We start from the raw sequence: 25800 nt of genomic DNA on the forward strand, positions 1-25800 counted from the left end.
GTGAAAAAAAAGGATGTGAAATCATTAATATAATTTCAGTATATGAGAACTGTATTAAATAGGGCTGGTTTAAAATAATTAGGAGAGGTAGTAAAGGGTTATACAGCTACTAGCCAAATTAAATTTATAAAGAATCTTACCAGTATTGCTGTTACACTTGGTATTTATGAGCTTTCACTCACGATATTCACATGCGGTTGTTCCTTGTATAGGGGGAGCAGTTTTTAACGGTTTTTAAACACATGTCTCGCGGTACTAACACTAAGATTAAGAGCTAGAGCATATTTGCCTTTGTTGTAACTATCAGAGAGAGAGAGAGAGAGAGAGAGGGAGAGAGAGAGAGAGAAAGAATGTCTGTTACTAGCGGCAGTCAACAGTCGAGAGAGAGAGAGAGAGAGAGAGAGAGAGAGAGGACGTCTGTTGCTAGCGAAAGTCAACAGTCAAGATAATGCATCTGTTGCTAGTGGCAGTCAACAGTAGAGAGAGAGGATGTCTGTCGCTAGTGGCACTCAACAGTCGAGAGAGAGACTTTTTCGTTTGCTATCTTAAAACTGTCTATATTTCTGAAGGAGTGGGGTTGAAGTGAGAGTAGGCAGCGTTGGAGTAGGAAAATAATTTTAAAATTGAGGTAGAGAACGAGAAGAAATTAAATACAGCGAAAAATATGAAATGGTTTTTCGCATGTGAAAGATTGAACAGTACGTAAAGTGATTTAAAGTATGCAATTGTGATAAAATTAATTTATTGTAATACTTTTTGCTGGATTAAAAAAAAATGGAAAAATAAAATTTTGATCTTTTGGATTATGTTTGAAGTATGACAGTAACAGAAAGTAAAGATACAATATGTAGTGACCCGACTTACTCCCGCAGCCATCTGGGTTCTGGGTAGGTAGGTGTAAAATATGCTACCGACTACCAAGGTGTAAGAGATCAGGCATATTGCAAAAACTTTGCAACTGAATCCAAACCTAAACTAAATATAAGAATGTATCCAAGAATTGGAACTTGGAACGTTCAGCGATTCTTCCAACACCCTGGAAAGCTACAAATATTTGAAAAATAAATGACAAAGCACAATCTTTCGGTATTGGGACTCTCAGAAACTGACTAAAGGTTAGGTAAAGGGTATTTTAAAACAACTGCTGGCAACGTCGTCTACTCTTTAGGCGTAGATAATGGAAGTACAAATGCAGTCACAATAATTGGACGCTCCAAATTAAACGACTGCGTGATTGTATATGATACCGTCGACGATATTCATTAAAATCCGAATATCCTTCAATACTCTATAGGTACCTTATACTGATATACGCTCCTACATCAGCTGCACAAGATATAGATATTCAAAGATTCTATGGTAATCTAGAAGAAACTATTAGCGCTATTCCCAGTCATAAACTAGCTAAACTCCTAGAAGATTTTAAAGCCAAAATAGGATTTTCTTCTTCTTATTGTGCCGTCTTCTAACGAAGGTTTGCGATCACTTCTTGAAACGCTTCCATATCTTTTGCAACGTAAAATATCTGTTTAATACTGAGGTTAGTCCAATCTTTGATGTTTCTCTGCCAATATTTCTTCTTTCTTACCAAGCCTTTTTCTTCCCTCTACTCTTCGATGCATCGAAATAAAAATCTAATACCGTCATTATGTTTTAGTTCTTTACTCTGCTTGAACTATTAGAAACTAAATTCACTACGAATTTTGACCATGATGAACGGCATGTAAAATGCATATTTAGATTCCCTTGTCCACTAATTCATTAATCTGTCTGCTTTGCAAGGTTTCGAAAGCACAGAGGTAAAGATTTGAATTCAGTTTCGCCAAGTACGAAATTTTAGGATTCCTAGTGTTGTTATTAGATGGCGTTGTAACGGCTGTAAATATATATTTCGATAATTATTGTCCTACGACGGAATAGATTTTGTTTCGATTCAGAGCAACAGCATATATCGTTCTGATGAGACCTAAAGAGGTTGAAATACGTATAAGCGGCTTGCCGTTGCTCTCCATCGAAATAAAAATCTAATACCGTCATTATGTTATTGTAAACTAGTTTAAGTTTGAATAAAGTTGATTTTAAAAAAGTGTAACATTGGTGTAAGAAGAGGGATTAAGAACATAAAGTAATAATCATTATTGTTATTGGTTAAAACTATATTTACTAAATTGATAAAGAAGTGGTCCGGACCCCTCACAAGGTTTTTAAAAATGTAGAAGGAAAAGGAGAAGCGTAAACAACATAAGAAAAAGCATGGACAAGAAAAGGAAGAGAAGTGTAGACAAGAATAGAAAAAACATAGACAAGAAGAGGAAGTTAAGCGTAGGCAAGACGAGGAGGGAAAGAGGAGAGGCGTAAAAAAGCAGAGGTAGACCTATTACACGACACATGCAGTATAAAAAGATTCTGTTAAGAAAAATGTCTGACTTAAAATACTAAACGGCATGTCCAAATATTTTTTCTAACAAGCCCCACATTGCATTTTGATAAAAAAAATAACATTATTATTAATATTTATTTTATATTTTTAGAAGAAAGTGTTGGAACTATTTTGCATTACGTATTTACATTTACTGATATGATGTATGTTCCTTATGGCATACTTTATTATATACAAAAGGTTAGTTTGGAATGTAAGTCTGATGCCCATTGTACGGATACCACATTATCCAGCTTCATGATACCAGAAATTATAGTATTATTTGTTACGCTGATAATTCAAATACCTGTCTTGTTTCTGCTTATGGTTATTCTGGATGTTAAGAAAAATGGAGGACAAATCTTGGACATATTCAGGTCAAAGGTAATAAATCAAAATATTTTTTAGTTTGTAGTTCTATTTTATAATTTTTAGAAAACTTTCGAAAATATTGTTGAAGACACAAGAGATGTAGGAGTACATGAGGACCAAGATGTTAAAAATGAGAAACGACGAGTAAATAATTTAATTAGGGATTCCCAGAATAACCGCTCTGTTATAACGGTTGAGGTAGGCTGTAATTTTATATTTCAAATTAAGATCAGTTATTCTTAAAAAAATTCTGCTACTTACTTGGCGAGAAGGTCTTTATTTTCTCTAGATGAAGAAGATAGGTAACTTGTAGCCCATCTTCTTGTAAAATTATTAAATACTATTAAATCCTATTTATTTATCATCGATTTACTCGGTTATGGTATGAATTACTATACTGGTTTAAGTACTGTTGTAAGATGTGTAAAATTGTAGAATTCGCTGGAGTATATTCAGGATATGTAGTATTGATATCTTCTTTCCTTTACCAGGTCCTTGAAACTATTTGGTGGCATGCAATCAAAACCTGGTAATTTACTTCCTTTAATTACGTTGTAGCTATAAATATTTCTGCTGTAACCAAATCATGCATTGTATATTAGTTTCTGTCATACGCTTTAGAACCCTGTACTCTTATTTTGTTTATCTTTATCCTAATAATATAATCCATCCAAAACTACTAGAAACACTAGAAAATAGTGGAATACGCGGCACTGCTCATAATCTACTAAAGTCTTACTTGGATAACAGACAACAAATTGTTATGATAAATAACACTGGGGAACACACTTATTCACTAATTTTTGTCGTCGGAATCTGAGGATAACCTCAGATTTTGTCTATCACGTCAACTTTATAAACTACAGGATATCCTCAAAAATTATGCATATAAAGAAATATAAAATAAAAACGTAACAAATCTACAGTTCACAAAACGTTTAATGTAAGTTAAATCGAGTTCATACAAATAAAAACACTAGTTACAAATTAAGACAAAAATTTTCATTTATATAGTTCTGGAGTATTCAGTCTGTGTACATTCACGCTTGATGCTCCGACAATAGTCAGCCATCATATGTATGTCTTATCTACCTTGATACCGTGCTTCCATGACCTTCAAATCTTAATGGAAACGCTAACTCTGCACATCACTCACCGCACCAAGATTATCTGCGAAATTAGCAAGGTGGCTATGTAAAAAATGCACCTTAATGCTCATGTTGCAACCTAGCTTTTGGAAGCTCTCCTAGAGTTGCTGGACAATGTCGGCGTAATTCAATGATCGTGTATTTCCAAGAAAGTTTATAGCAATGCTTTTGAATGTAAGCACGCATTCTTTTTAATTTCTGACATTGTTACCACGAAATGTTCATCTGAAAGAAGTTGCCAAATCTAAGCATTATCAAAAACACCGGCCTTTATCTTTTTAAATGACAGGCTAGGAAATTTTGACACGAGATACTTGAAACATTCTCCTTCAGTTGTCAAAGCTTTAACAAATTGCTTCATGAGACCCAATTTTATATGCATAGGTGGAAATATAATATTCTTTCTATCAACAAGTAGCTGATGTACAATGTTTGGATCACCAGGTCTCAGGTCTGGTCCTGGTAGCCAATTCGACTACATCCAATGTTGCGCCAGGGATACTTTGTGTATCCACGTTGTTGACCAACCATGGAAGTAGACGATTTTGAGGTCAACACAAATGATCCATTGGTGCATGTGATATTCTAACAGATCAATGACTGTTTTTGTCGTCATATTCTTCACGCAAACAAACTGAATGCCCAATTGGAACTGAACCAAATAGATTTCCATTGTAGAGGAGAACACACTTTAATCTCCGCTTTCAACTATCTATAAACAGTCGTCAGTCAGATGCGTTATAGATTAAAATTCCCAATTATTTGAAAATAGGATACCTTGGCTCCCTTTTTAAGCAAGTTTTTGTCATTGAGTCGTGATGCTAAGAGCTCTGAAGCTTTTTTGGATAGTCACAAATCTCATATCAAATCATTTATCTCTTGCTGCTCGAGTCCCTTACGTACGGAGTCATCTTCAATTTTGAAATCTTCATCATTGGAGTCGCTTTCATCTGAACCATATTCGTATTCCGCTTCTTCCAAAGAGGGAAAGTTATTGAAAACTGGCACGGGGATATCGGCTGAATGCGACACTGGGCGTATAGCTGACAGTAAACTAGGATACTCTATCTTACAGTTGTTTTTCTTGTTAGAAAACGAACGTGACGGGATAGACGAGAACTAAAAACAATTTTGAAACTAGCATGCCTGCTTCTATAGAAAACAGCTAAATAATCTAACTCAACAGAAATTAGGTTTCAAATTGTTCCACAGTGTAATCAGTAATAAACTTCACTTAAGATGCGGTGTGCACCAAGGTACAGTATTAGGACCTCTACTATTCAATATCTATATCAACGATCTATATAATCCCAATACTGAGAGGAAGATAAAAAGTTTTGCCGATGATACTGCAATTCTATATAGCTAGGACAATTATAGCGAGAACATTTAAAGAATGAAATTAAATTAGATATGCTTAAACTAATAAAATGGTTTAATTATAAAGGTTCATTTCGGATTTTATATTGATTGTTACGTTACTCACATCAAAATGAGTGCGTTCAGTCGCTCGGCCAAATGCTCGACCTTTACTTTTTATTATTTTTATAGTTTTAATAAAGAATGATAATATTAAAAAGAGAAAGAACTTATAATTGTGATCATATTTGATTTTCTTAAAAATTGAGGTGACACACAGTTTGGTTTCCGTAAGGGGTTTGTAACGAGAGAGGCACTGTTTGGAATGAACGTACTTGCTCAAGATGTCGAGATATATCTGTAGACATATACTGTTATTTTATTGACTTCCAAAAGGAATTTGATCGTGTTAAGCACTCTATATTGATCGAAGCTTTAAAAGACACTGGCTTGGACGGCAGAGATGTTCAAATAATTGCAAGTTTATATTGGAATCAAACAACATCAGTTTTAGTAGATGGTGTGGAATAACAGGCTCTTAACATTAAAAGAGGAGTAAGGCAGGGATGCCTCTTGTCACCCGTGCTTTTTAACGTTTACTCCGAAAGAATTTTCAGAGAAGCACTTTCTGAAAAACAAGAAGGAATACTTGTGAACGGTGAAGTCATCAATAATTTGCGATATGCGGACGATGCAGTACTCCTAGCTTCTAGTCAAGAAGATCTGAAAACACTACTTGATAGTCTCATTGAGAGTTGTAGGGAGGCAGGTTTGGATCTGAGCATACGGAAAACCAAAATACTCGTAATAATTAAACAACAGCATATATAAAACCGTCTTCAATTGTAAAGAATACCAAACTTAAGTAAGTTGATAAAATCGTTTACCTTGGACAGCAAATAAATTGTAATGCAGAAAGTCACGGTGAAATTAGATGTAGGATAGAGCAGGCTAGAGCAGCTTTTAGAAGGATGTCTAAGGTGTTATGTAACAGAGACTTAAATTTGGCATTGAGGATCCGCCTACTTCGCTGCTACGTGTTCTCGTACGTTCATGTCCTTTCAGAACGTAACCAACGTTCTGAAAGGACATGGTACATGAAGAAGAAAAAACAATTGAGTTTTTCTCACTGATTTTCTATATTGGCTACATCGGGTTATATTTTTTTGTTATTGAGAACAACTAAATTAATTTTTTGACTAAATATATTTCCGCAGCATTTGTATACAAATGTTTTCTTATAAATTTCTGAAGAAACTCTTTCTGAAGCTCTTTGCTTCTTTATATAGCATTGAATTTGTCTAAAGTGGTACTTAAAAATACAACTTATAAACAATTTTATATATTTTCAATACTTATAATTAATTGTAAAAAACAATCTTTAATACTTTATTTTTTTTAGAATCTGCATAAAGTTTATCAGAAAGGTGTTAAATCTGGTATTTGCTCACGATCTGCGGAAAGTCTGAAAGTCGCGATAAAGTCTATTTCATTGGCAGTAGATTCGGCAGAAGTATTTGGACTTCTTGGACACAACGGTGCTGGAAAAACTACAGCAATGAAAATAATTACAGCTGAAGAAGCACCAACACGAGGACGGGTAAATATATACTTTAATTACATTTTTGGTTAAGTTTAAACTTAAATACACACAACCAAACTTATATGGAATCATTTAATACTTCTTACTATTTCAAGCAAATTAAAAAAAAACATACTAAATAAAACAATATTAATTCTAAATATGTAAAAATTAAAGAAAACAATAAATTTTTCAAATAACAAATTGAACCAAATTATGTTTTTTTAGTAGTCAGTGTTTCCCCTATCCCTTATGTAAGCTTCAATGTGCATGACCATGCTCAAACAACTGTCAACATTTTGTTGTGGTAGGTTGTTCCATTCTTCAAGAACAGCTTGTACTAGCTGAGCGATGTTTTTTGAATTATCCCGGCGATCTCTAATTTTTCTTTTAAACGTATCTCACAAATGCTCCATAGAGTAAGGTCGGGTGAGCTAGCAGGTCACTCCAGAACAGTGGTATCTTCTGCTTTAAGGAATTTTGTCTCTCCAGAGCCTAACTACAGACTCTAGAACCAAATTAACATACTTGCGAGCTGGTAAAGTTGGTTGGATGGAAGTTTTTTCGTCGATCATAATGCTTTCCTCGAAAATGACACCTTCTTCTTTATATCTGTGAACAGATCTGTCAATTTCCGTTCTTTTGTGTCTTCTTCTTCCTCTTAGTACACGAACTCGTCTGGTTATACACAAATCCTTGAAGACACCGATTTAAGCGATTAATCTTGTGCTGCCTAGATAACTTGGGAATCCGTAACTGTCTACCACCGTATAGCTTTTGCGCATTAAGTCTGTTTTTGATCGTTTCAATTGAAACACACCTGTAGCTTCCAGAGGTTGCCTTTGTATCTGCAAGTGAGAAATTTTTGGGTCTTTTTTTGTTTGTTGTTACTTTTTGGCGACTTTGTCTTAGTCTATTCTTCTTCTTCTTCAGGTACCATCTTCGCTACGGAGGTTGGCAATCATCATAGCTATTTTAATTTTTGAGGCATTCTATTCTTAATTGTTCCTAATTTCTCATACATTATAGGTAATAGGCAAATAATATATAACATACCTAGCTGTGTTATCTGATTATTGTATTGGCTTGTTTATTTTCAATAAAAACTTTGGCTTTTATTTGATTGCGGGAAAACAAAATTATTTGCAACAGTAGCAACAAAGTTTTTTCAATAGAAATGAGTATTGGTTTGAAATTCATGGTAATTCCATATAAGTTTGGTTGTGTGTATGTAATGAAACGTGCAGACGTATCACATCAAAGTACATACATGAAATATAAATGATAACTGTAACTTTAATTTAGGTACAAATTGTTGGAAGAAACATAACCTCCAGTGCTAATGCAGCATTCCAGTATTTGGGCTACTGTCCACAACATGATGCCCAATGGAAAAACATAACTGTGAAAGAACATCTAGAATTGTATTCTCGCATAAGGGGAATTCCGAAGAATGAAATTAAAAGAACTGTTGACTTGTACTTAACAGGTCTTCAGATTAACGAACATAAAGATAAACAAGCCGAAAAATGTTCGGGTGGTACCAGAAGGAAGCTCAGTTATGCTATGGCTATGATTGGCAATCCGAAAATAGTTCTTCTTGACGAGCCTAGTACTGGAATGGATCCGCAAAGTAAAAGATTTTTATGGGATACTGTTTTAGCCAGTTTTAGGGTAAGCGATTTCATTTATATTATTATATATTTACATATATTCTAACATAGTGATAATAGGTATATCAATATAAAAATGATCAAAAAGATCGTACTCCTTTTTTTTTCGTTTTCCACAAAATATTTAATATGTTTTTTAAATGTGACATTCTTTAAGAATATCCTCGTTTTAGTTTTTTACAACATTGTATATTCAAAATGCAGTATTGCATGTTATTGTGCAGTAGAAGTCTGTCGTTAACCACACGTCTAAGAGTATTGAAGTGCTACGTCTGGTCCACTTTGTTCTATGGATGTGAAACCTGGACAACAAAATTAAAAAATCTTAACAAATTAGAAGCGTTTGAGTTATGGTGTTACCGTCGCATGCTCAGAATCCCGTGGACAGCACACATATCTAACGAACGCGTGCTAGAGACCGTGCACAAAGAGCGAGAATTGATCCAATACTTCGGTCATATAATGAGAGGACCTAAATATCGCTTACTCCGGTTAATCATTCAGGGCAAAATCGAAGGAAAACGTTGGGTCGGAAGAAAACAACTGTCCTGGCTGCGTAACATTAGACAATGGACAGGTCGAACGGTCGAGGAACTGTTTCATCTAGCTGCCGACCGAGAATCATTTCATCAGCTTGTCAATATGACGATAGCCAACGCTTGAATACAAGCACGGCACACAAAGAAGAAGATATTAAAAATAAAATCCACATTTTTTTTAAAACCTTGAGTAATATACAGTAGCGTTTTACCAATAAAACGAGCGGTTCTAATAATTTTATTATGTTTATGTAAATATATTTATTTATAATCATGAATGTGTCGTTTGTGTGAGTCCATTTCAAATAGGTAAGAGAAATAAAATAAGACTTACTCACAATCAATTTAATTTTACTACCAAAACGACCGGTTTCGCTTTCTACACTTTGCAAAGCATCTTCAGGTCAAACGGTACAAAGTAAATTAAATGCTGAAATTATAAAAAGCCCATGTTAGGGTGCTGTTTTATAAAAATAAAGATAAAAAAATTACAGTAATTATGCCAATATTACATGTCTGTGTTTATTAATGTGAATAAAATTGAATAAGCAGACAAAGTAAAAACCACAAATTGGTAAAAGATAATCTATTGAATTGTAATAAATTAATAAAAAACAAAATACTACTTACATGCCTGTACAAGAATTATTAGTTAATGATTCGGGAAACATAGTTCAAACTATCCTGTATTGCTGATGATGGGTGATCTTCGGTTAATATTGGAACTGTCTGGAAATTAGCGGGAAAGTTTCTTGAGGCAAGAGATGTTAACAAATGAAATAGGAATAAGGTTTATGTGATTGTTTGTTAAATTAAAGTGGCGTTTTATATTATTTAAATTATTAAAAGTTATTTATATTTATTCAAGAGCTATATTTTAGAAATGTGTGTTAAGTTATTGAAATTTTTTACAATAAAAGGACAGTTGTGTGAATATGAATGAAATTAGAGGTACAATTTTGTGGGTGTGCAATTTCTTAAACTTGATTATCAAATGTTTGATCAAAGGGAATTAACAAATCATTATATGATAAAGCTCAAAACATCCGTTTCCTGAAAGAATGTCAGGATGTAAAGAAACCTGCTAATAAAGGTTTTAATAAAAACTGATTACCCAATGCCATGTATAAATCAGGGATTTCAGAAGATTAACACACGGAAGCAACAAGCACAAGTAATCCAACAATACTGAATTCAAAGAGATTTAAAAATGATAAAAATATAATACGGACATATTACAACATTCAAGGCAACCAACACACTAAGATTTATTCCATCCAAAACCAAACCTAACAAAGAGATCAAAGAACTGCATCTATAAAATACCCTGTGAACAATTCATATGTGGGAGAAACTGCAAGACCACTAAGTGTCTGGATAAACAAGCATGAAACATACATTAAAAACAGAGAGTTCAATAAAACACAGGTATTGAAAGATGTCTGAACAATCCTCACAAAGCACAATAAAAAGATGCATCAATAATAATTATGAAGTCAAAACTGGATATGAAAAGCAGAAAAATAATATAGGTATATATAATATAATACATATAAAACACACAATACATAAAAATAAACAAATAATACATAAATGCATACCACACAATAACATTCAATACAATACAAAAACAAATAAAATAATTAGAATTTGAGAGTATCCTGAGGGAACAAATACGACACTTGAATTTTTATACTAAAAGCATGGATAGTTATCTAAGATTGAGGTCAAGTAAGTCACCCATCCGTTTAAAAAAACATAATCGCTGAATACGTTTGGCGCGTTTGGTTTTTTGGCACATTTTTTTAAAATAATAATTTGTAAAAACGATTTTCAGAGTAGAAATCGAAACGTGAAACAGCAGTTATAAAATGTAATTTTCATTACAATCGATTGTGACTTAGGCCCATATAAACATAATATTTAACTTGCCACAAGAAAACAGTTTCAGAACTTTTTATTTAATACGTTTAATATTTATTTTTAAGGGTTCAAGGGGAGCTATTCTTACAACGCACTCCATGGAAGAGGCTGACGCGTTATGTTCGAGAATTGGCATTATGGTAAATGGAGAGCTAAGGTTGGTTTAAATATTTTTTAAACAGTATATTGTGTAGTTGAAAAAAAACGGGTGTGGCAGTCCAGTGGGACTTCCGGTAGAAGTTACACTTCTACCGGACACACTTTTAAACTTCTACACTTCTACACTTCTACACTTCTACACTTCTTACTATACACGCATTAGCCGTTACAAATTTATTTAGGAGTCAATCTGCACAATCATTACATATGTAATGCTATAGGTAAGATATAGCAGAAAGAAAAACAGAATTAATAACAACTTACTAACAATTAATAAACAACATTTGACCTGTAATAGGAGTATAGTAAATGAAGGATTGAATCAATATTTTGATGAAAATGTATATTTTTATTTTCATATATGTATGAAAGGAGTTGAATGCAAACATTTTTTTACACATACTCTGCAGTAAAATTCATTTTTTTATTTTGTTATTAATATAAAAATACAATACAATACAACATAATTCAATATAATAATACAATACAAATTAAAATGCAATTTTCCTAAGTATTTAAAAATGACAATAATATACATAAAAAAATACACTACAATACAGTGCAACATAATTCAATATAATACAATACAAGTTGAAATGCAATATTCATAAGTATTTAAAAATGACAATAATATACATAACTTTTCTACTTACGCATATGTTTAATTTGCCATGTAATAATATTAATCAAAAAGTCCTCCCCGACTGGGAATCAAACCCCGGTCCCCGCGTGACAGGCGGGGATACTGACTACTATACTACCGAGGACATGACACAAACGTATTTCAAAATTGACAGTTCTAGGTCACACACAGTGATTTATTGAGATTATTATTTTGAAATACAAAAGACTAATATAATTATGCACATTTAATAAATAATACAAAACATATCACATAAATAATAATATTAATAAATATTTTCCTATATATAATATTATATGTTTATATATATACATATATAATATATAATATTAAATATATATACAAAAGGAACATTTTTATATTCGAGAGAAGAAGAGAGAGAAAATATATCTTCTGTCTCTCTCTTACTCATTATTTTACATATGTAATGATTTCACAGATTCACTCCGATACATATTTCCAACGTGGAGCGCGCGTATAGAAGTATAACTTCAAAAATACCATGTAAATAAATTACAGTGCTGTCGTACTACTACGTAATTTTTATGCGGAATAAAATCTATATTTTATTGAAAAATTAATATATAATATAAAAAATAAATATATGAATATTATATATATATATATATATATATATATATATATATATATATATATATATATATATATATATAATATTCATATATTTATTTTTATATTACTTTTAGATGTTTAGGATCCAGTCAACATCTTAAAAATTTATACGGAGCCGGATATAATTTAGAAGTTAAATTGGCCACACAACAGGGTACAGATTTAAACCAAAAATTAAAAGAGTTAGAGAACTATGTGTTCAGTCTATTTCCCAATGCAGTATTACAGGAAACTTTTGGCGATAGGCTCATATTCAGCGTGCCACAACAAAGTGTTCCTTCTCTTGCCAATTGTTTTAGGAGTTTAGAGGACGGTAAGTTATAAGTGATTCTATTTACAGGTTTTATTTGTTTTTATCTAGTTCTAACACAGAGATAAAATTCTCTACGAAAAGTTGGCGATGTAGAGATAGATCTTCAATCATTGAGATATATTAGACACGATAAAACCAATCGAGAAGCAATCATCAATACTGCAACCTATTGCTATTATCATACTTTTGTAGTATTTAACAATGTGGTAAAATTACTAGAATTAGGATAAGTTTATTTTAGAAATTTGACATAGTTATTGATACTAATATATATCTTGGAAATTTTTAAGCAAAAAAACCTAAAAGCCACAAAACAGAGTCACAAAAGTTTTTACTAAACAATTTTATTTTAACAATTTATTATCTCAATATCAATTTGTACATAGTGCAGTGTGATTCACAGAACTAATATATATCTAAATTAGGAGTTACTGTTTTAACCCTCTCACCGTTTATTTTTAAAATAATTCAAAATATCTGATAATTTCTTGGGGCAATGTAAGTGTCAGAGTTAATTTCATATTCATTTTTTTTTAAATATCTATCATAGTTTGACCTCCACATGAGAAAGAAGTTAGACCGTCTCTGGACGGTCATAATGGCTTAGGCATAAACAATTAGAAGAGGTATTATTTGAATAGAATAACGAATTAAATTAATTTTATTGTTGAAATAAAAACAAAAGCATAAAAAATATAAAAATAAGACAGTAACAGTAAAACAAAACAAAAAATAAAAATATATAAAAAAACGTTAACTATCTATGATGGAAGTCATAAAAATAGTTTTTTTACGGTGTAATACATAAATTCAGACCGCACTTCATGCAATACACTTGAGTATCAGACTTCTTACAATATTTACATCTTCTCTTTTCGGTTTTGCTATGCATACCTGGATCGTGATCTAATTTGGAGGTATTCCTACAGTACGGACTGGTGTGTATTTACAGAGACTCGCAGCTATTTGCTCGCGAAACCATGGCAATTTGATCTTTTCAGATGGCTGTACTCTACGATGTAGAAGATATGCATTGTTCACTGCCATGTTAATCAGGTGATAAAATATTCGTAACATGTGATTTCAAGTCTTCAGTTGAATGTGGTATCTGCCGATTAGACTGTTCATAAGATCAACACCACCCGTATGGCTGTTGTATTCTTTAATGATCTGTGGACAGTCCACGTCAATATACCGTTTTTTTTTCTATCATAACGAACTGCTTTGTTTGGTTGTTGTTGATCAAGTGCTAGTTTGAATGGCTGCTGTACTGCATAAGTGGAAGCTAGACGTACATTTTTTGTATCTTTCCAAAGCACAGTACTTAGATCTAGATCAATACCATGTGCCATCCCTAGATATTTCACATTGTCTTCTTTCTTCTTTGGTCAGTTGCTATCTTTATCGGCTGGTAATTTACAGTTACTAATTCCATTGGCTCGGATAATTCCTAGTGAATAAATACCCCTTGTACGAAGATACACTAGAAGTGGCAACGAAGTGTAAAAGTTATCGAAGTAGATAATGTAATTTTTGAAGTCAGAGATAGTCTGAGACAATCGAATAACTATATTTGACACTGCACCAAGATCGAGATTTCCTAGTAGGATGACGTTATCACCAGTTCCATTGTAAATTTCAAATCTGTAGGAGTATTGGTATGAATCGCATAGGGCAAATAATTTATGGGGTTTATTGGGCATGTCTTGGTGTAAATGGTGTTGCATTTTTGTTGAACACATTAGCTTATCCACGCAAAGTGGATGTGATGTCTTTGGTACTGAATCAAAACGTTCATTTATTTTCTGTAAAATTGTCCTGATATGTTGAAACAAAGGTTCATATACTGGTTCGCCTTTTTTTGCACGTTGTTGTGCGTCAGCAAAACATAAATACTTTTTGATGTTTTCAAATTGCCTATAGGTCATTGTACTGCGAATTTGTTCAAATGCGTTTGTGTTCCAATAGCTTTCTAAACGTGGATACCTGTACATAGACATATATAACAGTATGCCAATATATTGTAGAATTTGTACTTCAGTCACAGAAAATGTGGTGTTGATATTCGCTTGAAGGGCAGCTCTATTTGTTTCTTTAACAATCAACTGGAAAATTTCTTTTGTAAGTAAACGATAAAAACTTTGCATTGGTGTTTTCAGATATTGCCATGTTCTAGGCAAAGGGCTGTCACCACGAAAACTTCTTCATTTATGTGTAATTGAATTCCTTTTTTTGCCATGTTATGTTTTTGAACTCAAGGGACTTCATATCAACGTCCTCTAATTCTGTAAAATAAAGAAAAACAATAATTTATGCACAAAATATTATGTTTATTGCAATACAATTTACTATTTTACTTGGTAAATAAGCCATAATTTAAGTTGGAAATTAAATTGATTGACGTTTCGACTTTGGGACGTTGGAAATCGTTTTTAATTAATATTTCCCAAGTAAAATAGTAAATTACATAAGATGCCCTAAAGAAGTAGCTTCAGTTTTGTATTGTATTGTATTGCAATACAAATCTGCAGCTGTAAATCCACTAGAAGTTGGATTCTAAAGAGGGTCATCGTATTCTGCTTCTGGTAATGGTGAATGAGGCCGTTTTTTACTAATTTTAACGGCAATTGTGTTGAAATAGCTGTTGATGGAATGGTTTTACCAGTCATAATAAGAGATAATGTTGATGGAATAGTTTCTTCATCGATACTCTCTGCTTCATCAATACTGCTCAAATTCAGTGGTAAATTAGCATTTACAAAGTCACCCGTGTAATTTGCAGCATTCATTTCTTTCAGACAATGAGACACAGCGGACTAAATAGTCTCATCATATTCGGGTTGTAACGATTCTTCAGGACGAAGTTTGAGATCTCAGATACTATCATCACTATCAAAATCACTATCTGTATCAGATGAAGAATCATATTCTTCTTCTCATGGCGCCGTCTCCTTTTCAAGGTTGGCGATCCAAATGGCAATTGTAGTTTTGGAAACTGCTGCTCGAAAGATGAGCGGATGAGCGGTCAAACCATCTCCTCAGGTCTTTCAGCCACGAGTTCTGGCGTCTTCCTACTGATCTTCTGCCCTGTACTTTTCCTTCCAGTATAACTTGAAGTAATTCGTATCATATTCTATTGAATCTGATATTTGAAATACTTATTCATCAGTCATTTAAGAAAGATCATATACTTTACGACGGGGATTCATATTTACCGTAAAATAAGTCAGGGATATTTATCTAAATATAAACATAAACCGTTATGATCGTCTGTAGACGCTATATATATTATATATAGCGTCTACAGACGGTTATTATTATAACGCTAAAAAATAAAAATAGTATAGTTTTAAAACCAACAAAACATTCCAAAAATAGATATACTTACAGTAAATTTTTTAGCAATATATATATATATATATATATATATATATATATATATATATATATATATATATATATAAATTACTTATTTACATATTTGAAAACTCACATCAGATCACAACAATCTACCTATTCACATATTTTTGACAAAGGGCTACAAGCTGCTTGTACCTGATAAACAAGACAGCAAAAAATGTTCAAAAGCTTATCAGTGTATATCAGGAACGCCAATTAAAAACAAACAATACCATTTAAATAATAGGTATTGTCAATTCTGGATTTAACTAGAAAAAAGTGAACACCGTCTACAGGCAATCATAACGGTTAGAGGTTTATTTACTTCTTTTGATATCTGTTCCTCATTTTAACACCGTTTTCCTGTAGATTTAAATAATACATGGTATAATGATTGTCTTGTGTGTTTTAGCTAAATGTCGACTGAATATTGAAGAATACAGCTTCAGCCAAACAACATTGGAACAAGTTTTCCTAAAATTCGCACAAGAAGGTGAACATGAAGATTAATTATGTGATAATGGTATTACATTGCTATTATTATTTATATGAAGAAATATGTTTATTTAAATTAATTTATTTGTATTTTCTGCTAGTATTAAAGCATAACAACAAAAAGGGTTTTATTTACCTTTTCTATCAAATAGAAATGTTAATTTGATAGTTTTAATATAGCCGTTTGGCAGGAGCGGCACGTCGGGGTAGGCAAGGTAATAACCTCTTCAAATAATGTACAATATAAATTATTTAGTATTATAAATTACTTATTTTACAATTGTGATTTATAAATTTTGACATAATACCTATTTAACAAAGAAAAGCTACTTTCTATATTCTCTCCGAAGTTTTAGTTCATTCTCTCCGAAGTAAATATTTTGCGCTCTTCGTAGTAGTTGAGATGTTGAGAAGCGCTTCAAATTTTTGCCTTAAAAGAGAATAAAACGTTTATCCGTCTCTCTGTCTTACGCTTACGCAGGAGCAACACGGCTTCACGGCTGGTCAGTGAATATCCGCCTTCTCAGAATAGATAAATTCGCCCGTCTTCGGCGGGCTTCAGGCCATGTATATTTTAAACGATATTAATAATACTCAGTTTGATTAAAACGCCTTTTTCAAGGCGCCAAAATCAAGAAAGATTAGAAATTATTGTACTGGGCCTTCCTTTGCCAAATTTACAAATTTTATCCACAGATAAGAAGGATAATCGACCATTTTCGAGATCGTTTAAAATAATATGGTATGAAAACCATAAATTGTTATGCGGTAAATGCGGTATTTTAGAAATTTGTATCAAAAAGAAATAGATTTAGCTTTGGGAAAAATAAGACAACCTCTTAACGGTCAGGCTTTTGATAATTTATTTTTTGTGGCTGAAACAAGGGTATCAGAATTTAACTTAAACCCACCTAAAACAATAAAAAAAGCACAGATGTGGACTGCACTAAAAAATATAGAGCCTTAAAATATATTTTGAAATTATAGATAATATACAAATTAAGCAACTAAACTCGGATTCACCAGTAGATTTCAGCGTTGGCTCTTACGGACAATGTTAATCAAATGGAAGAAAACGTTGCAGCGTTGCTAGTTCATCGTTGGCCTCAACGTGGTAGAGCCGGCTTCGAACATAACACTTCCTTACACACGGAGCACTTGCAATTTTGCACTAACATTCACTGATTTGCCCTAATGACTGTTCCAGAAAATATTCGGACGTAGTCGTAATATAGTGCTCAACAATTGATAAGGATCATAATTATGATTTCAAATATTTTAAAAGTTTGTTGAGATCCTAGTATGATGACTTGAATAGAATAAATGAAAATAGACGACTTTAATATTCAACTTTTTGCTGACCCTAGTAAAAAATGGCCATAATGGCAACTTATTTTATTTCGTTTAAAATTGATAATAAAGTCGGGGTATTAATATTACTTTAATTATGTTAAATTTTTACAAAGTTCGGCTATTTCTGGAGTAAAATATTACTTCGATCCTTATCAATGTTGAGCACTGTTGTATTTGACGAATAGAAAATTTCTTACATCTCTTGTTGTCATATTTACGGAAATGGATGTTTGGAGACCTTTTGAATATAATTGAAATGAATAGAAAGAAAATGTCACGATTAGTAGATAAGTCAAAAATATATAGAGGATACATCATTTATGTTTTAGTATTATTTATACAGGGATTTAACAGTTATCCATATAGTAACTGGAGATACCTTAGCACAAAATACGAAGATTTAACCTAAAACATTAATCACATGCTATGATTTTTGTGACTAATATTTTTAAGTTAAAGTTGATTTCATATAATTGAATGAACTATCTTTCAATAAAATCCTTGCAACTCATAAATATTGGTAATATCGTTTTGATGCCTTCTACTTTAAAAATTTTAATATGTCTCATTTGCCGATATGAATGAGTCAGATTAAATTTAATTATTAGAAGAATTTTTTTACTAACAACAAAATTTTTGTAATTGATTAATATTTTGTATTTCGATAATGACCTCCGAAGTGAAAGTCGTAAAATTTGTAGAACAGCTTACTGACTAATGGGCGTTTGTAGAAATGGTTTAACCGTGTAGAAATTTCGGTATTGTTGTAATTAAATACTCATTTAGAATTTTCCTGATAATAGTATCTACTAATTGTTATACGAGTGCGTATATCTATAGCAGTTTTGCAGTTTGTAGAAACGGTTTGTCTGTGCAATCGAGAAGCTACGTTAACTTGTCAAAAAATAAGTGCAATTTATTTTTAAACTTTTTTTATGTACTGTGTCAAAAACATGGAGCATTTAGAGGTGAAAAGTTTCAAGTTGGTTGTTAGCGATAGGATAGTCTGGAAAATTTGTCAGGAAGGATTGGATCATAATGGAGACTTACCCAAAATTCTGAAAAACCCACGTAAACGGACCAAGAAGGAAACCAATCGGGAGTTTACTTCCGATGAGAATATCAGGAGCCAATTAAGAAGACTTGTTCACATGGAATTTTTCTTAAAGAACATACCTGCCACAATCAAAGCTATGCTGGCTGCCGTTAACTTACACGAACATTAGCCTAAATTTTCCAGAAGTACTCTATATCGACTATTGCGAGAGATGGGGTTTGTTTATGAATATAGAGGAAATAAAGCAGTAATGGATGGAATGTCCTGACATAATAAATTGGAGGCATAAATTTCTTAGAAAAATACAGAATTATCGAAATCAAGGATACAATATTTTCTATTTGGATGAAAGTTTGGTAAATATCGGACATACAGTAAATAAGGTATGGATGGATTCAACCATAACCAGTTATAAGGATGCATTTTTAAAAGGCTTGACTACTGGTCTAAATGATCCAAAACAAAGAGGTCCGAGATTGGTCTTGTTACATGTTGGATCTGATAAAGGTTTTCTACCAAATTCAGAATGTGTATTTTTAGCAAAAAAAAGATTCAGGCGACTACCATGACGAAATGAACGGCCAGTCTTTCGAAGACTGGTTTGAAAATAAACTAATCGCAAACCTCCCTAAAGCAGAAAAAAATGTGCTCCATATCATTTATGCAAACAAAATTTCCCAAGAAGCTCCTGGAACAAACAACAAATTCAAGAATGGTTACGAGAGAAGGATATATTTTATGAAGAAGATTATTTAAAGTCGGAACTATTGGATGTAGCAAACAGTTATGCAGATATATACGACAAGTATAACATCGAAACTTTGGTCGAGAAATACGGCGTAGAAGTATTACGATTGCCTCCCTATCACTGTGAGCTTAATCCAATAGAAATGGTTTGGAGCCAAGTTAAACATTACGTTGCAGCCCGAAATACTGACTTTAAAAAAGATCGTGTGCAACAACTCATCCATGAAGTGTTGGCCAATGTCTCTGCTGAACAGTGGCAAAATTATATACAGCATGTCATCAGAATTGAAAAAGAAATGTGGATAGCTGACAACCTACAAGAAGATATCCTACGGTGATTATCACAGCCAACACCGGCAGTTCCAGTGAGGATGATTTTTCCGAAATCAGACCAGATACTGTTTATTCTTTTATCAGCGCAATTTTATTATTTGGTGTATACAAACTTTTCTTTGTGATTATTGTTGAGCCTGTTAATAGTAATAATTGATCCAAGTTGGTATATATCCGTATATATCCGATTGAGCGTGTGTCCTGTTATAAATATCTAGGTGCTTGGATCACAGACGATACTGATCAAACAAAAGAGATTAGATGTAGAATAGAAATCGCTAGATCAGTCTTTAATAGAATGCGCAAACTCTTTTGCAATCGTGATATCAATATAAAGTTACGAATACGAATGCTGCGGTGTTATGTCTTTTCTACCCTCTTGTATGGAGTAGAGGCTTGGACACTAAAACAGTTGACCACAAAAAACATCGAAGCTTTCGAGATGTGGTGCTATAGGCGCATTCTCAGAATATCATGGATGGACCGCGTCACTAACACGCAAGTACTCCAAACTTTAGACAAAAGACGCGAAATTCTAAATGAGATGAAAACTAGAAAGATGGAATACTTGGGGCACATTGTGAGAGGTGAAAAGTACGAACTTTTAAGAAATATCATGCAGGGCAAAATTAAGGGCAAAAGAAGTGTGGGAAGAAGAAAAATATCGTGGCTTCGTAATCTACGTGAATGGTTCGGGTGTAGTTCGATTGAACTTTTTAGGCGCGCTGCTAACAAAGTCGCAGTGGCCATGATGATTTCCAATCTCCGCTAGGAGTGGCACGAGAAGAAGAAGAAGGTATATATCCTGTCTGTATATAAATTAACAATTTAAATTTGTAGCCACTACGGAGCTACGAATTTTTTTTTGTAGCAGTTTCCCTAGTAGACTCCGTTCTGTTGTTACAGCCTGTATAATTTAGTAAAAAAGATTTCAAAGAAAATAGTTTTATTCAATTTTGTGTAATTTGCAAAATCTTGAAGTTGTAAATAATGTTACATTTACTTCTAATAGGATTGCATGAATTAATGTTATCGTACAAGAGGGCCAACGCGGTCTTATATCACACTTGCAGACTATGAACGTGCCTAGCGGCCTAAGCGGCAACGTCGCTTCTCATAAGCACTGTACTGAAATCCTCTCGTGAATTTGTCTATAGAAGTTCGTTTTAGAAATTTAAAAGATTTACATTTTTAGCATTTAACGTAATTATTCTTGTTTAAAAAGACCACAGTCATATCGATACATATTAAACGAAGTACAATAAACTTGTAAAAATATTTTTACTGTATGAGGTTAGCAATAATATCTTTTATGCAACTAGAGTGGTAAATACCTCAATTTAATGTATCGATCATGTTTTAAATTTTATTTTCCAAGGTCCTGCATGTGTAATTTATAATGTTGTTACGATAACTCAACAACAACAATGGTTTTATGTCCATTTACCCATAGCGAATTATATAAATTGGTAATTAAAAAGCTGAAAATACCAGGGTTTGTGGATATGTTACATTTTAGGCTTTATCATAAAATTTGTAATTGAAGCGATAAGTTTACCTCTTACATATCTAATAACTTCGATTTTGTTAAATCGGATTATTTTTTTAATTTTATCATACTGTATATATATTTTGGCTTTATGTTAGTCTGTAGAATTCGATTTCTAAATTATTTAGTTGCCTTATGGTCGATTCAATATAATATTTGTTAAGAAATTTCTGGACGCTGTGAAGATAATAACAGTAAATTTAATAATTTGTAAAAATTTTTTACGCCACTGGAAGACTAAGAATAATACTCAGAGTTATCATCATCATTTCTGGAAATTTGGTGCCTACAATTTTTAAACTATATCATAGCTTATTTAATTGCCGACATTTATGTGCAATTGTGCAGGTGTCTATTTTCTTATAAATCTGTAACAAAAAGTGGATTTAAATACATAAGCATAATTATTTTATTTTTATTTATTGGTAAATTTAAGTATAATTTACAAGTTTATCACTATAGATAATGTCTTATTTTTTATCTACATTATTTATTAGTATTTTACAGTTCCTAAAATGGTCATTTTTGCTATTATAATAAATTATTGTTATTTAGTAAATACTGCTTTTTTCTTATAATGTCCATATTATAACATTCCGTATTAACATTTTTAATAAGATAGATATTTGAAAATGTTTTCTAATCATTTTTTCTTCTAAAAAAGATAATTTTTACAGTGTATATTTAGTTATTGAAGATAGAAAAAATAGATACTGTTTTATTCTAAATAAAACTGTGCAGTATCTCTTGTAATGCTTTTAATTTGGCATATTTAAAATAAATTAACAAAAAAATGTATAGAGAAACTTAGTGCCACGAAAAGTAAAGCACTAGCAAGATACATATCGCTATTCGGAGGACAGTAATATGATAAAGGTAGTCCGACATCAGTTGTAGCCAGCAGCAAACTTCTCTAAAGAGTTTTGCCAAAAATTTTAAAACTAATCGTAGAGCAAAATGCATTATAGATGAAAGGAATCATGAAGGAAAATTCTCGGAAAACAGCGAATTTCTTACTTATTTTCAAACCTGGAAAAAACTTGGGGAACCGGTAGCTTTTAGACGAATCTACCTAATAAATACTGCAAAATCTGCAATGGACACAATCAGTCGAATCACGGAATTAACTGCCATATATAAGAGCAAGTGATAGGTGGCCTTCTTTATGGACACAAAATATGCTTTCAACTGCGTGAGCTGAAAAGTAATAACTGAAATACTGGAAAAATTGGAAGCATCTCTATACATTCAAAACATACTAAAGAAATACTTCTCAAGTAGACAGATTAACATAGCAAGGGCAGATGTTATGTATACATCAACAGGAGTACCACAGAGCTCGTTTCTAGGACCGTTGCTCTAAACCAGCCTCTATATTGATATACTAGAGGAACATTTAGAAAAAGGGACATAGACTATAGCCAACGCAGATGACCTGATCGCATTAATGCTGGACAGTTAACAGATAATTGGCGAACATGTCAAATATGCTGCAAACAAGGTTGAACAGAGAGCTCATTGGCAATCATTATGCCAAATACGGGAGGCCCAGGTACGGAAAAAAAAGATGCTGATGAAAGTGGTACACTTTACAATTCTATGTGCGACACCAATGTGGCATCAAGTAACAAACAAACAAAAGAACATACATATTTCACAGAAGACCCAAAGATAAGCCCTAATAAGAGTGGTCGTATATGCCTATAGAATGACCTTGACGGTAACACTTCAAGTTATAGATGAGGTACCACCGATACATCTGCAGGAAAAAGAAAGAGTCAAAACATACAATTCCTTACGAGACACGGGTGATTTAGAGCAACCCTGAGACGATAGGCAAGGTAATAAAGCTAGCTGTGTGGACTATGGAATAAGCGACACAACAGAATACTGTGTAGCCGAATGCAGTAAGTTTAATAACAAAAAGGCGGAGCTATATGCAAGAGCGGGTATCTTAGGAGCACACACTTTTATGACCGTAGTAAGAAAAGGGGACAATCAGTTTAAAGAAGTGCTGCAGTAAATTGTTAAAAGAAGAGAAATTTTAGATATAGAGAGACAACAGGGGAAAAAATAAGTAACACAAAGAAAAAAATTAAAGAAAAGAGAAAGGGTGGCTGAGCGTAAGAGTGAACGGTCTGGAAAGACGTGCCGCGCACGTAAGCCGAGAGTGATTTTAGTTGGTAGGCATTTTACCACGGATGCATCCAAGAGCAAGACCCCCGAAAGAGAAATTGCGTTCGGGTGTACTCTGTCTACTCTGAATCCAACTTACACCAGGTACGACTTACCTGGTACGGTCTTTAGAAGATTTCCACTGTCACACAAAAAAAGCCTAAATAGCATGGAAACCGAAAAATATGCACAGTACAGATTTAATGTGTATAAATGGTAGCATATGTCTGCTCTGCTTAGCGTTTTTTACTTTTATTTGATTTTTATTTCTTAATTTTACATCTGTAAAATATACTTTCAGAGGTAAATATATGAGGCTCAAATGAAGTATTGATGCGCATTATAGAAAAGAGTATACTGCTAGCGTATATAAGGTTTTCCTAACCAATTTCACCACTAACTTCTAAGCCGGTAAATACTGGAAACCTGAGCAAACCTGTGGCAGATTATGGAAAGTAATCTGAGTGGAAAGCAAAAAATAATCTTTCGATAATTAGTTGAGCCTAATGCTTATTACCTACATCGCTAGAAATATATCGATTAGGTACGTCACCTGATAAAGAGAAAATCTGACAGATCTTACAACGATAACCTGACCAAATCAATTTGACTTTCTTTAAGCCTGATTACCAACAGATGCAATTTTTTATTTAAGACAGCTGATATATCGTATTCATTGATCTTGAAAAAACATATGATAGAGTTCCCCGAGAAATTCTGTGTGAGCGCTTAATAAAGAAGGAGTTCCCTGTGAACATGTAAAGAATTAGACATGTACGAGGGAGCAACAGTTAGTGTTGGGACAGGAGAGACAGATAAATTTCATGTATAACTAGCATTACATCAGAAATCAGTGTAACGACAGGGTAACATATCCTGGTGCTAATGTAGGCTAATGATGAGCTGCAAGCATTAGAGTTTAGGCTGGAAGAACGAAGTGGAAAGGAAGCGATTAATGTGTTAATTAACAAGATTGACAACTAAAATTCTATAAAATTGCGATAAGACCAGCTTTAAGGGATGAAACTGAATTTGGAGCTGTTGTGAGTAGAGTGTCAGGGACAAAATTTAAAAAAATATGGTATATTACGGGAAGTGTAGTGATGGCACCAATTGCTGCCAAAATAAAGAAGCATAGGTTAAGATGGTTCGTGCATGTACAACGTCGAGACACTAATCACTCAGTATAACGAATTGATAATTTGAAAGATTCTGTAAGAAGTAGGAGAGGTAGAATAAAAAAGATCTAAGGAGAGATATTTAGGCAGGACATGTTTATTATTTAAGAGAAGCCAAACCCGCATAGGGATAGAGAATAATGACCCGCAAAGAGAATAGTGGTTCTCGACAAATATAAGCTAGACGTAATGGCTTTACAAGAGAAGAGGTATACACGAAAAGATATAATGGACAGAAAGATAAATACAATCTACTTTATATTTTTATGTAAATCTTGGGGTCGAATTTATTGAGGTCAACAAGCTTTTTTGGAAGTATGGTCGTTGAATATAAAAAACACAAGAATAAAGAGAAAATTCTTTATTCATATCGTAATCAATGACCACGTTCCAGCTGAATAGAAATAAGAAGAATTAAATGAAGAATTTTATAAAGAGCTTTCTTAAATAGAAAAGAAACTGCCCCTAACATGCCATAAAAAATCATTGTTGGTGATATCAATGAGAAAATTAAAAAACGTCCTTCATATTGTCCCAGAATAAGACCAAGTCATCTCAAGGGATCTCTCTGAAGATCCCCGAAAATAATAACATCAGAAATTAGAGCCGCCTCAAAACAAATGAAAAATGGGAAAACACCAGGAGAAGATAAAATTACTTCAGAGATGCTAAAAATAGGAGGCACTGAATTAAAAGAGGCAATGAGAGCATAACTGAATAAACGCCTATTAGAAGGACAAATTCTAAAGCA

General features: G+C 32.9%; 1 protein-coding gene across 1 annotated transcript in view; it reads left to right on the forward strand.

Annotated features, from left to right (window-relative positions):
• Positions 1-16780, forward strand: part of LOC140437411 (cholesterol transporter ABCA5-like) — a 110680-nt gene extending 93900 nt beyond the window's left edge. Inside the window, exons 20-26 of the mRNA XM_072526927.1 lie at positions 2532-2803; positions 2855-2989; positions 6701-6898; positions 8186-8554; positions 11081-11172; positions 12525-12763; positions 16575-16780. Of these exons, the coding sequence (XP_072383028.1) occupies positions 2532-2803; positions 2855-2989; positions 6701-6898; positions 8186-8554; positions 11081-11172; positions 12525-12763; positions 16575-16672 (1403 nt within the window). The 3' untranslated portion in view covers positions 16673-16780. The remainder of the gene's footprint in view (positions 1-2531; positions 2804-2854; positions 2990-6700; positions 6899-8185; positions 8555-11080; positions 11173-12524; positions 12764-16574) is intronic.
• Positions 16781-25800: the final 9020 nt, after the last annotated feature.

The sequence above is a fragment of the Diabrotica undecimpunctata genome, chromosome 3 (assembly GCF_040954645.1).
Source record: "Diabrotica undecimpunctata isolate CICGRU chromosome 3, icDiaUnde3, whole genome shotgun sequence".
In the NCBI taxonomy this organism is placed as follows: Eukaryota; Metazoa; Arthropoda; class Insecta; order Coleoptera; family Chrysomelidae; genus Diabrotica; species Diabrotica undecimpunctata.